The 12,256-nt window shown below is 61.0% G+C and overlaps 2 protein-coding genes and 1 long non-coding RNA gene across 3 annotated transcripts; 1 reads left to right on the top strand and 2 right to left on the bottom strand.

Annotated features, from left to right (window-relative positions):
• Positions 1-284: 284 nt before the first annotated feature.
• On the top strand, positions 285-4,744 carry LOC122479972. Its single transcript, XR_006296495.1, has 2 exons — positions 285-635; positions 3,822-4,744. It is a non-coding gene; the product is annotated as an uncharacterized LOC122479972 (long non-coding RNA).
• TMEM82 (transmembrane protein 82) lies at positions 3,110-7,149 on the bottom strand. The gene is made up of 6 exons (XM_043573837.1): positions 6,745-7,149; positions 6,519-6,591; positions 6,161-6,335; positions 4,863-5,280; positions 3,807-3,994; positions 3,110-3,556 (listed from the first exon to the last, which is right to left on the bottom strand). The coding sequence occupies exons 1-6, from the start codon at positions 6,821-6,823 to the stop codon at positions 3,461-3,463; spliced, it is 1,029 nt and encodes a 342-aa protein (XP_043429772.1). The 5' UTR covers positions 6,824-7,149; the 3' UTR covers positions 3,110-3,460.
• Positions 7,150-7,461: 312 nt separating this feature from the next.
• Positions 7,462-11,636, bottom strand: SLC25A34 (solute carrier family 25 member 34). Its single transcript, XM_043573838.1, has 5 exons — positions 11,013-11,636; positions 10,381-10,446; positions 10,140-10,292; positions 9,606-9,740; positions 7,462-8,974 (listed from the first exon to the last, which is right to left on the bottom strand). The coding sequence occupies exons 1-5, from the start codon at positions 11,430-11,432 to the stop codon at positions 8,792-8,794; spliced, it is 957 nt and encodes a 318-aa protein (XP_043429773.1). The 5' UTR covers positions 11,433-11,636; the 3' UTR covers positions 7,462-8,791.
• Between the last annotated feature and the right edge of the window lie 620 nt (positions 11,637-12,256).

The following is a 12,256-nucleotide window of genomic DNA, read 5'->3' as shown; positions in this document are numbered from 1 at the left end:
TCGGTTGAGTGGCCAACTTGGGCTCAGGTCGTGATCTCACAGTCCGTGAGTTCGAGCCCCGCGTCAAGCTCTGTGCTGACAGCTCGGAGCCTGGATCCTGCTTTGGATTCTGTGTTTCCCTCTCTCTCTGCCCCTCCCCTGCCTGTGCTCTGTCTCTCTCTCTCAAAAAATTTAAAAATTTTTAAATAAATTTAAATAAATAAATTTTAAAAAATTAAATAAATCTAAATAAATTAAAAAAAAATTTTTAAACCCAAAACACTGGGCTACAAAAAGACTGTGACTTCTGTCCTGCATGTCTTTTTTCTCTCTCTCTCTGTCCCTTACTGGCTTGCTCTGAGGGACACCAGCTCCCCTGTTGGGAGCTGTCTATGGGGAGGCCCGCATGGCGAGGAACGAAGGGAGACCCCTGGCCAACAGCCAGAGAGGAGCTGAGACTCTCAGCCCGGTAGCCTGTGAGAAACTGAATCCTGTCAACAGCCACGTGAGTGGGCTTGGAAGTGGACCCTACCCCGGTCAAGCCTCACGATGTCACCGGAGCCTCGGCCCACGTCTTGACTGCGGTCTGTGAGGAGACCCTGAGCCAGAGGCCCCAGCCAGCCTGTGGGACCCAACCCACAAAAAAGCGCGAGACAGTGAGTGTCTATTGTTTTAAGCTGCTAACTTTTGGGGCCGCTTGTAACACAGCTGTGGATCACAAATACACTCACCTTCGCTTGTCCCAGTCTCCCGCCGACAGAGTGACTTACCCAGCTGTACTTTTCCTTGTGGCACAGGTACTACAGGCCAGAGCCTGGCCCCATGCAGATGTTCAATAATTCCTTGTGAATGAGTGACTAGGGTAAGGCATGCAGGATGCCCAAAGGGACAATGCCACAGCTCAGAAGGGGCAAAGTGGGAGTTCAGGAGGGGGGAGGCCGGTTCACCCCAATCCAAGCGGCCCTGGAGGCTACTACCCCCTTCTAGCAGAGACTGGGGGCCCCGGTCTCCCTCCTCTTCGGAAGGATGCTGGTCGGAGCCCAGGATTCGAACTCTCATGGTCTCGGAGAGAAGTCCCAGCTTCATACCCCATTCCAGACCATACCTTCTGGATTTCCTCTGCTCTTTGGACTTCAGGCCTCTTTTCCTTTGTTTGGGATGGAGATTTGCTAAACGCCTCACTTGGAGTGATCTAATTTTTATACCCTTGTCAGACTTTTTCATAAAAATAATTTAATAGATAAGAAAAGAATCCTAGTCCAACCCACGTGGCCCATTTTTTTTGTTTGGAAATGGTCCCTGTGTCCATAAAAAGGAAAGGACTGCCAAATCCAATCCCCTCCCAGCCCTGTCCCCACCGGGTCCCAGGCTGTGCTAGGGGCCAAGAGGCCAGAGAACCTTCCAGCAAAAACATCAGGCCCGAGTTGGAACCTGGTGCCCATTCTGGGTCTGGCAAGGGCTGGCTGGGTGCCCAACTAACTGAGCCATTTCCTCCCAGACTGGGACAAGTTTCCTGCCCAGAGGGAACTGAACGCACTCCCAGGCAGAGGGGGGCTGGGTCCTGGATTGGGGGAGGGGCAGCCACCAGCATTTCCCCCACCTCAGCTACTTTGGGGCTGAGAGGCCCATCTGGGGGTAAGGTGGCAGAGAGCAAAGGGTCAGGGATTAGGCTTGGACTGTCAGTTGGGTGGCCATTTCTGGAGGAATGAGCTGAAACCACCCTGTCCAGGCTTGGGGCCAGCCTGCCCCATGTCCCAGGTGTGTCCCAGGGTGGGGAGCGGAGAATCCTACGCCAGACTCTGTCCTGAGGCAGTAGCCTTTGGGTGACCATGGTGGCCTTTGCTGAGAAGCAGGGCTTGCCAGAACCTGGAATCCTCCAAGAATCTTCTCCCCTCACCTCCTCCCTGACGTCTCCTCCACCCCTCCTAGACAATCTGACCCTCACAACCCCCAGGAGGCCTGGAAGCTGGGAGTCTCCTTTGCCCTGTGGGGCCCCTCCTGGGAAAGGGCCCTGAGCTGGGCCTTCAGTCCCTGTGGAAACTGCCCTGTGGGCTGGATGCTCGGGCCAGGGTAACATGGCTGTGATGGAGCATCAGATTACCCTGCTCACAAGGTGGCTGCAACCATATTCCAGAACCTTCCAGGAATGGGGCTGCCATATTTTATGTGCACCTCGGTTGGTTTCCATGGCCCCAGTTCTTCCAACAAGAGGGGGGTAGCAGGAGGCATGCAAAGCACTTGAGCTCTGGGAGTCAGGCCACCTGGATTCAAATCCTGACTTAGCCACCAACTAGCTCAGTGACCTTGAGCAAGTTACATAACCTCTCTGAGCCTGTTTCTGAATCTGTAAAAAGGGATAACAGCACCTGCCTCTTGAGGCTGATGTCAGAACCAAACGAGATCATAAAAGTGCTTGGCATAGTGCTTGGCACATGGTCAGCACCCCACACGTGGCAATTTTTCTTCTGACGGGCTCAGAGAGTGGCAGTGAAGCCCCCAAGGACACACAGCAAGTAAGCAGAGGAGCTGGTACCCAACCTTTTCCCAGATAGTCTGTTGCCTCCCCGGGCTGGGCCCTGCAGGGAATACGAGGCTGAACGAAGCTGAAATGTCAAGGATCGTCACGGTCTTAGCCGAGCCTCCCTTTAGCTGGTTCTCAGCCTAGGATGGGACGGAAGGTGGGCACCATCCACCCGCGACCGCAGGTGGGTGCTTGACCACGCGTCCAGGCTAGACCACATCCCCATGGCTTCCTCAGCCACCTCAGTACTGAACTCCCCAACACCAGGGGACCCAGCCGGCATGTATCCCTGGGGCCCGCCCCAGCCAGAGGAGCTGTGTGGCCTCAGAAAAGCCTCTTTCCCTCTCTGTGTGTTCATGATTCTTTAATTTTTTTTTTTTAACGTTTTATTTATTTTTGAGACAGAGAGAGACAGAGCATGAACGGGGGAGGGGTAAAGAGAGAGGGAGACACAGAATCGGAAGCAGGCTCCAGGCTCCGAGCCATCAGCCCAGAGCCCGACGCGGGGCTCGAACTCACGGACCGCGAGATCGTGACCTGAGCTGAAGTCGGCCGCTTAACCGACTGAGCCACCCAGGTGCCCCTGTGTGTTCATGATTCTAACGCAGGTTGAGAAAATCATCTTTATTGTTGTTCGTGGAGAGGGCGAGGGAGGCCAGTAAAGGAGAAGCCATTCTGAGAACGCAATTCTCCCCCATTCCCCCAACCCCCCCCCCACCGGGAAGGCAGGTTTGAGGGCGCTGCATCCGTTCTCTGTCCTGAGAAAAATAGGGGTTCGCTCAGTGGCCTCCAAGTGCCCCCTTCTGAGAGCTCTAGCCCCGAGCCCTCTTCTCCCTCCCAAGAGCCCCAGTGCCCACCTTGAACTCCAAGTGGGGGGCAGGGCTGGCAGTCCTGGGGTCAAGACCTCCAGATGAGCCTGGGTGGGCCCGAGACAGACTCCCAAGTCCTTGCTAAGGCAGGTCAGGAGGGGGCTGTCCCCTGGGGCTGGCCAGGTGCTGAGGGCTGGGGCGGGGGCTGCCTTGGAGCTGACACTGAAGGCCTCTGGGATGGAAACTCCTGGGGGAAGGTGGGGAGGAAAGGAAGGACACAACTCAGCTCCCCCATCCTCTGGTGGGGGAGCTTCAGGCCCTGCTTCCCACGCAGGGGTCAAAGCTAACACCAGGGGAAAGAGGGGATTTCAGCTCCTTCTGCCCCCACCCCGAGAGAGGTCACCCCAGCCCTTCTTGAACTCGGGCCTGTGGAGGCTCCTCGGGCTGTCTGGAGCGGGGCTTCCGTGTCTGGGGGACCCACGCGGTGAAGCGCCCACCTGTATCTGGCAAAGGTCCAGCAGGGTACGGACGCTCGTCAGGCACCAGAGCTCGCCCAGCAGGGACATAAGGACACCCAGGAGGTCCAGCCAGCTGCCCACGGTCAGCAGCAGCACGAAGAGGCCGCCCATGCGCACCAGCACCGTCTGGACCTGGCTCTGCAGGCCGGGGTTCTGCCGCTGCTCCTCTGGGGGGGCAGGGCACCTGTCACCACCTGCCCGCCCTACCTGAGGTCCGGCCTGGGACGGGGCCTGGACTCCCGGCTGCCCCCGACCTTCCTCAGTGTGAGCCTTCCCCTCCCCTTGCAGCCCCCTGCCTCCCTCCTCCCTCACCCCCACTCTCTGAGCACCTGGCTGGCACCAGGCACTTCTTCCTAACCAGGCCTCGCTGTCTACCCCCGAGCCTGCCCGCTGCTGCGCTCTGCCTGCAGTCAGGGGAGGGAGGGGGGGCACGCCAGCTCCAAGCTGCAGGCGCCGTCCTGCCTCCACTGCCACCTCTAATCGGTCGGGAAGCCCCGGGGACTCTTTCTGCTAAGTAGAGCCCCACCCGAACCCACCTCCCCACTCCCACTGCCCCACCCAGTCCCAGCTCCCGGCTTCTGTTCTTGACCTTGTGGGTCAAGCGTCTACTCCATGTCCACTCGGCAGCTAGTGACCTTCTAAACACAGGAACGGGACGTCCTGCCTGATCTGAGCCGTGTCCTCGTTTCTTACTACTCCCCAGCATGCCAGACTCACTCCCACCTCAGGGCCTTTGCACCCGCTGCTCTCTGCCTGACTGCCCTTCCCTGTCCCGCCACCTCGACCCCGTCTCCGCCCTGCAGCCAGGCGGTTCTTCCCATAGCCCACATCTGGCCAGGTCGCTCTCCCCTGCTGAAAGCCGTGCAGGGGCTTCTCCTCAGACCGCCTGCACTGGGTTGATGAGGGCTCTCCGTCAGGCCCCCCCATCAGCCTGGCCAGTCTCAACCCCTCCCCATTCCCTTGCCCCGGTCGGACAGTGGGACGTGAACGCCCAGTGAATCAGCGGCCGCCCAGGACCCCGCCTGTGGCCCTTACCCTGCATGTAGATGACGAGCAGCGTGTAGCAGATGACGAGCGGCGTCCAGAAACGCACGGCGTCTGACGTGGTCAGGAAGTCCCGGTTGATAAGGGCCACGGCTGCCAGGTCACCCACGGCAAAGGCCACGGCCAGGGCGCGGGCCAGCAGCCGGGGGAGGGCATGAGCGCCGGCCAGCAGCCCCAGGCAGACCCCGCAGTACTGCTGGCTGCTGTGCAGCTCGTAGAGCTGGTAGATGTGGCGGCAGAGGCGCCTGGCGCCCGTGCGAAGCAGCGTGGCCAGCCAGAGGCCCAGCAGCAGGTTCAGGGTGCGGTGCGGGGCGTCCTCCTGCAGGAAGCTCAGGCCGCAGGTCAGCCCGCAGCCCAGCGCGTACTGGCACAGCAGGTGCAGCCGCAGCCTCTCGGTGCCCTGGGAGCCCTGGGCGGGGGAGGGGGGGGGGAGAAAGGGGGCCGCGATGCTGGGGGCTCAGGCTGCCTCTCACCTGAGGTGGGGGGGCCAAGGGGCTGTGAAGGTGCAGAGGCTCCATTCTGTAGGAATCTGGAGCCGGAAGGAACCTTGGGGATCATTCCCAAAGAAGGAATATTCCCTGGGGTGCCCGGGTGGCTCCGTCAGTTAAGCGTCTGACTCTTGATTTTGGCTGTCATGATCTCATGGTTCGTGAGATTGAGGCCCGCATTGGGATCTGCGCTGACAGCATGGAGCCTGCTTGGGATTCTCTCTCTCTCTCTCTCTCTCTCTCTCTCTCTCTCCTCTCTCTCTCTCAAAATAAATAAATAAACTTAAAAAAAAAAAAAGCAGGGATATTGCCTTCAAGGTCAAGCCCTACCTACTGGGATCATTTCTTGCTGCTTAATTTCAGTCACGATTGTCCCTTGGGCCCCATGTGCTTGCTGAAGGTTTGTGGCTCAGAGCCTTGAAGACCTGGGTTCAGAGCCTGACTCCGCTTCTTGCTGGTTGTTGACCTGCGACAAGTCAGTTACCCTCTCTGAGCCTTAGTTTCCCCGTCCGTGAAATGGAGATCACAGCGAAGCTCTACCCGCCTCTGACTGTGTGGATACGTGAGATGATACGCACTCAGAGGATCCGGCACGGGGCCTGGCACACGGGGAGCTCGGTGTCCAGGAGCTCGCTAGGAGCAGGGACTGCACTGGCGATCACAACCCCAGGGGGCAATCTGCACCCTCCGGTCTCGGTCTTACAGAAAGGAGGTGGTGAGGAGACAGGGGGGTCTGGGGTGAAAATCAGGGCCCGGGTTCGGGTAATGACACCCCCCCCCTCCCACCTCAGGGAGCCTTACCTTGCCCAGGGAGAGCAGTGTGGAGATAGCCCGGAGGGAGAACTCAAGCACCACCAGGGCGGCCACCCGGGCCCCCACGACGGTCAGGATCAGGGCCAGCCCTGCCAGGTGCACGGTCTCCAGCGAGGCCCACGGGGCCTGCAGCTGGTGCTTTTCCAGCCGCCGCTCAGGGTTGCTGTGGGGCAGAATGGACGTGGGCAGGGCCAGAACCACCAGCCTCGGCCTGGGCAGTGGTCCCCGTGCCCCCAGACGTGCTCACTGGGGATAGGGTTCCCTTCCCTCCGGCCCTGCCCTCACAGGCCGGAGACAGCTCGGGGTGGGGGGGGCCCAGGAGTGGGCTGGGTCGGCAGGCACTCACTTGGCGCAGTTCACAAAGAAGTAGACCTTCAGGAGGCTGTTCAGGACGGAGACTCCGCTGGCCCCGATGAGGCCTGAGGGGCAGGAGGGAGGGCAGGCGGTTTGGAGGGTTAGAGGTGGTGGGAGACCCACGTGGTGGGGGGTGGGGGCGGGGGGGGGTCCACCCTGCAGCTGCCCAGAGCTGCCGGAGGGGGCGGGGCTGCACGGGACAGGGAGGTGGTGCTCACCTTGCAGGACAGAGTCTAGGAGGCTGGAGCCCCACTGGAGGGAGGGGAGGCCGGGGAGCCAGGAGGGCAGGGAGAACATGGCCGCTGCCGGGATCAGCCCCCGCCTCTGGCCAGGTCTGCTCCAGAGAGACCAAAGTCACGGGGCAAAGGTGTCAGTGGAGGGAGGGGAGGGGCAGGGAGGGATCAGAAGCTCAAGGGAGGGAAGGGGAGGGGAGGGGAGGCAGGGATACCTTCAGGGCCCCAGGGTTACTGGCCTCGGGAGCCTACTGCTGTCCAGGGGCTCCGCCTTTGGGCGGCATGAAACCAGCACTGATCTCTGGCCTCTGTCTCTGCTCAAGGTGGGTGCCCGTTTTTCTCACCCTACCTTAGGCCTTGCCCCACAGGGCCTTCCTGAAGCCCCAGGCCTTATCTGTTGCCCCCCATAGCTTTGCATCTGGGCTCTGCCCCCTCAGCCCCAGTTCTGGAAGGTGGTCCGTACCCCCCACAACCTGAGGTTGAGATACAGTTCTGGGCCCCCCCTCTCCTTCCGCCACTGGGCAGCCTGCCTCGACGATCCTCCCCGTGTCCACTAGGTGGCAGGCCTCAGTTGGGTTGGAAGCTGCCGAGGGTGCGGCAAATCCGGATCCTCCTTCCCCAGACCGAGGAGGGAGCCAAGGGGTGGGGGGTGGTGTCACGGGTGGGGGAGACCGAGGCTTCAGCAGAAGAGAGTCGTGGAAGTAAACAAAATAGAAAACTTTATTGGTTTGGAGTGTGTGGTGGGGTACCCCCGGGGAACAGCAGACATGGGGGACGGCAGGGTAGGTGGTTTAGGCTCTGCTTGGGCTGGGGCCAGTCCTATCCCTTCCAGGGACTCGGTGTCATTCTCTGAAGCACAAAGGTCAGCGTGGGCCTTAGGAACACACACACTGGGAGGAGTGTGGCTGCAGCCTGGGGAAAGGGCCCAGGGTGAGGACACCTAGCTCTGCTACTCACGTTGAGCCAGTCCCCTCCCCGCCCTGGGCCTTAGCCTCCTCATCTGAAGAATGGGCATGTCCAGAGACCCCTTTCAGAACGGTCATGAGGATTTGTCTGGACGCCCACAGTGCCGGGCACCTAGGAAGCCCTCAGTAAAAGCTTCTAGTTGGTGTTATAGGCTGCATTATGTCCCCCCCACCCACATTCATATATTGAAGTTCTAACCCCCTATATGTGACTAATTGGAGATGGGGTCTCTAAAGAGGTAATTAAGTTAAAATGAGGACATTAGGGTCGGTGCTAATCCAACACGACTGGGGGCCTTATAAGAAGAGATTAGGACACAGACACAGAAGGAAGACCATGTGAGGACCCGGGGGGAAGATGGCCGTCCACATGCCAGGGGGGAGAGAGAGGGGGGAGAGAGAGAGAGAGAGAGAGAGGCCTCAGAAGAAACCAACCCCGCTGATGCCTGGATGTCTGACTTCCAGCCTCCAAGCTGTGAGACAATATCTGTTGTTTAAACCATCTTGTCGGAGGTCCACTATGGCCTCATGGTGCCTCACAGTGACTGTCGGGGGCCCTCCAGCCCTCACGGTCCTGGCTCTTGCCAGGGACACCAGCCTGCGTCGTAACTTCCAGTCCTCTTTCTGCCACTTCAGAGCTGTGTGGCTTTGGTCAAAGCACTTCCCTTTTCTGAGTTCTCAGCTTCCTCTTGGTAAAAGAGGGTTTTACCGTCTCACGCTGTTTGAGGACTAAGCAAGCTGATGCATGTAAGCGACCCAGCTCAAGGTGATGGCCATGCCCCGGAGCAGCGATTATCATAATGAGTAAGGCTCTGGGATAAGGTAACCCAGTACAGAGGGGGAAGAGAATTTGCTGGAGAACAAAGTGGCTGGCCATCCAGAACAAATGCTCTGGCCTGAGGGGGGCCGTGGGTCTGGGGGGGACCAGCGCTGTCCACACTCTCCTCCGACCTGTGGCAGGGTCTAGGCCAGTGGTCTGCTCTGAGCCGGCCATTCCCAGCTGGAGCGGGCCATTGCTTCCTGCCGAGCGCCAGGCTGTGTCGGGAAATGGGGGTGAGGGGTGCCCCCTAGGTGCCCTGGTGCAGGCCCCGCCCAGCCAGTTTCCGGAGCTCATCCCAGAAGAGCATGCTGAGGATTGTGTGGGGGCCCAGGCGCAGGTAGGCTGGGCCCAGACCCTTGTAGAGTGCCAGGGGGCCCTCCTGCCGCCAGATCTTCACCAGGCAGTCGGCGAGGCCACCATACAGCTGGCCCTGGAGACAGACACGGGGCAGATGTCACTACAGGGAACGTGGCGCCCTGGCTGGCACAACCAGGGGTGTCTGTGTGTAGGGGCTACTGTGGCACATCAGTAGAGAGACTCTCCCCAAGCTGGGCAAATTCTAGAAAGGTGGCCCTGTAGGCTGTGAAATGTAAGAAGCCTCTTCGTCCAGGCAGCCACAGCCCCATGCCTGGGGGCTGAACTTTGGCTAATGGCACACAGGTGGATTTCAGCGGCCTGTGGAGGGCACCTCTGTGCTGAGCGCAGCCTGCACCGGTGTATGCGAGGGCCCGTGTGCGTGAGGCCATGGGGTCAGGCCTGGATTCTGATTCGGGCTCCTCCACGTATCAGCCGGGCGACCGCACACACAAGTCATCAGATCTCTCTGAGCGTCAGTTTCCTCATCAGGAAGATGGAGGTGATTGTGAGGATGGAATAAAACCCAGAGGTGAAAATGCTTAGCCCATGCCTGGGACATAGGTGCTCAGCAAACAAGGCAAATTGATGCGTCTTCATGCATGTCACGTGTCTGCGTGTCTCTGGCTGTGTGTGTGTGTGTGTGTTGGAGGGTGCTCTCCAGCTTCCCACTGGCCCCCCACCCCCCCGCACCAGCCCCTGCTCACTTTGCCAGTTCCGTCCACGGGCTGATTGTATAGCCGCGTGCTGACCACGTCGAAGGGGGTCATGACTGCGGCCACGGCGACGCTACTGATCATGCCTCCAGCCAAAGCCACCAGCCAGCTGTCCTCCGGGAGCCACTGTGGGGTGGTACAGGTTCTGACGCCTGCAGGTGCCCTCCCCCCACCCGCAGGGTACCCACCCTCCCCTCCCAGCGTGTGGGCGCTGGGAGACCTAGGGGAAGGGGAACAGACCGGGCGCCTCCAGCCACCTCCCACCCCAGCTCCGTCACAGCTACAGGGCTCACTGCTGGCCCCCACTCCTGCTGGGCACAAGGGCCGGGACATGACCCTAAGGGCAGAGCCAGGGTCCTCAGCTGTCTTCAGGGGCCCTGTCTGTCACCTCCCCGTTGGCTTCCCTAGGTGGGGGTCCAGCTGGAGATGTTAGGGAGTGATGAGGGCCCAGAGGGGGAGAAAGGAGGCAGGCAGCCCTTACTTTGGGGTGTCTGTGGGTGGGCACAGGTGTCCCTGGCTCCTCACCTGTTGTTTCTGCACCCAGGCCTTGGCAGAGGCAAAGGTGGCCAGCTGGGCTGCGGAGCCGACCATGACCCTGGGCACGGCCCCACCCACGCCCCGCCATAGTCCTGCCAGGCCTTGCTGCCGCCAGATGGTCTCCAAGGCCCCCAGAACACTCTGCGGGGAGAAGACGCCACATCATGGGCAGCCTGCCGGCCCAGGAGCCCATCCGGCCCAGGGAGCTCTGGGGAGTGACGGTTCCTACCTGGTGATGGTGCTGGTGCCCCACAGCCATCGCGGCCACCGTCTGGGCCTGCAGCTGTGTTTTGACCTGTGACAGCAGACGTGAGAGAGGGCCTGGACGAGCGCGCCCCGACATCCAGAGCGCCACGAGCCCACCCCCACAGCTGAGGGGGCGTGTGGGATAGGGTCGGGGGCGAGGCTCTGAAGTTAGCCTGAGTTTGCATCCTGGTGTGACCGGAGCAAGTTACTTAACCCCCTCCACTCACGCCTGACAAGCTGTTCTGAGGACTAAGCGGAAGACGACGGTACAACATCCAGCCGGGGACGCGGGGGCCTCGCTTATTTTTCACTCGCACGGGCTGCACGGGAAGATGGGTGGCCACACCGGGGTGGAGCCAGCACACGTCCTGCCACCCTCTGCCCCCTCCTCTGGCTCAGGCCTGGTGGGGCAGGGACCCCAGGAGGATGAGGATCAGGACCAGGCTCTGGGGCTTTGAGCCAAGGGGCAGATTCCAATCCCAGGCAGGGATGTTCCCCGCCCAGCAGGCCCCACCCGGCCGTCCAGGTCGGTCCCGCGGGGCCAGCCTGGGAGGCTACAGAGTCCCCGGGCGAGCTGGGTCACGGGGTGATGGAGGATGGAGAAAAGGCACTCACCAAGTAAGCAGGGCTCCCCACGAAGGCTCCCAGTGCCCCAGCCACGGCGCCTGCGACCACGGTGCCACCAGGCTGCTGGGTGAGGCCAGCCTGGCACGCCAGGCTGTAGCAGTAGAAGCGGACGCCATTCATGAGGCCCTGGTAAAGGAGGCCGGCGGCCAGCCCCTTCTGCAGGCCACACATCCCATCTGCACGGATCACCGCCGCCACCGAGGCAAAAAAGCCCCTGTAGGGCCGCGGGTAGGTGCCCCGGGCCCGCAGCTCCCCCTGCAGCTGCAGCCGCGTCTTCACCACCTCTAGGGGGTTAGTGAAGACACAGGCCAGGCAACAGGCCGAGGCGCCTAGCACCAGGTCCACAGCGGGGGCAACCGTCTCCCTGGCCTCTGTTCCTGAGGCCCGTTGCGCCCCGGGCAGGGACATGGGCACAGGCCCTGGGGTGGCGGAGCTTACGCTGTCTGCACCCCCGCAGGGCCTCCCGGCTGGGGATCAAGGGGGTCTGGGGCCATGTCTGGAGGGCAGACGTCCAGGTCAGACAGGCCCGGTGGCCCCTGGTCTATCCTGGGAGTCCACCTGCTCTGCTGAGCCGCTGGGGCTGTTGGAGCCCGGGACACGCCCCTGCTGGCTCTGACCAATCCCAGCTGTCTCTGTTCTCCACACCTCCCGGCAGGGGTGGGCCTGGACCCTGGGATCTGGGGAAAAGGTCACCTGGGGCAGGAGGGAGATTGGGGGCGGGGAGAAGGTGTCAATCAGCTGAGACACCTCCTCCTGTTTTTCTTACCCTCCTGCCCTCCCTGTGGCGCTGGGGCGAAGGGCTGGTGCCCCTGCCCCGCCTCTGGTTTAGCCAGTCCTGCTGCAGCTCGGAGCCCTGGGCATAGAGCAACTGCCCCGGGGAGGCTCCTGAAACCGTGCCCAGGCAACGCACTGACTGCCCACAACCACCCTGCCACCGTCCTTGTGGCTTCTCCGTTCCCGGCCTCAGTCTTCCAGTCTGGTTCCCACAGTCTATGGTCCCACTGAGAGCAGAGGTGGAGAAGGGCTTCTCGAACCCTGTGGAACTGTTTTTGAACCCCGGGCTCTGCTACCATGTGTGACTCTGGGCAAGTCACTTTCTTTCTCTTAGCGACGGTCTGTTTCTAAAACGGGGATATCAGCACCTACTTCAGAGGTGTGTGGAGAACATGCCTGGTGCAGGGCTCCACCCAGAAGATGCACACACCCCCCCCTCCACTGCCCCGTCCCCCGCT

Source organism: Prionailurus bengalensis, chromosome C1 (genome assembly GCF_016509475.1).
Source record: "Prionailurus bengalensis isolate Pbe53 chromosome C1, Fcat_Pben_1.1_paternal_pri, whole genome shotgun sequence".
NCBI lineage: Eukaryota > Metazoa > Chordata > Mammalia > Carnivora > Felidae > Prionailurus > Prionailurus bengalensis.
The sequence above is the reverse complement of the archived record's forward strand: the minus strand, read 5'-3'. Positions and strand labels throughout refer to the sequence as shown.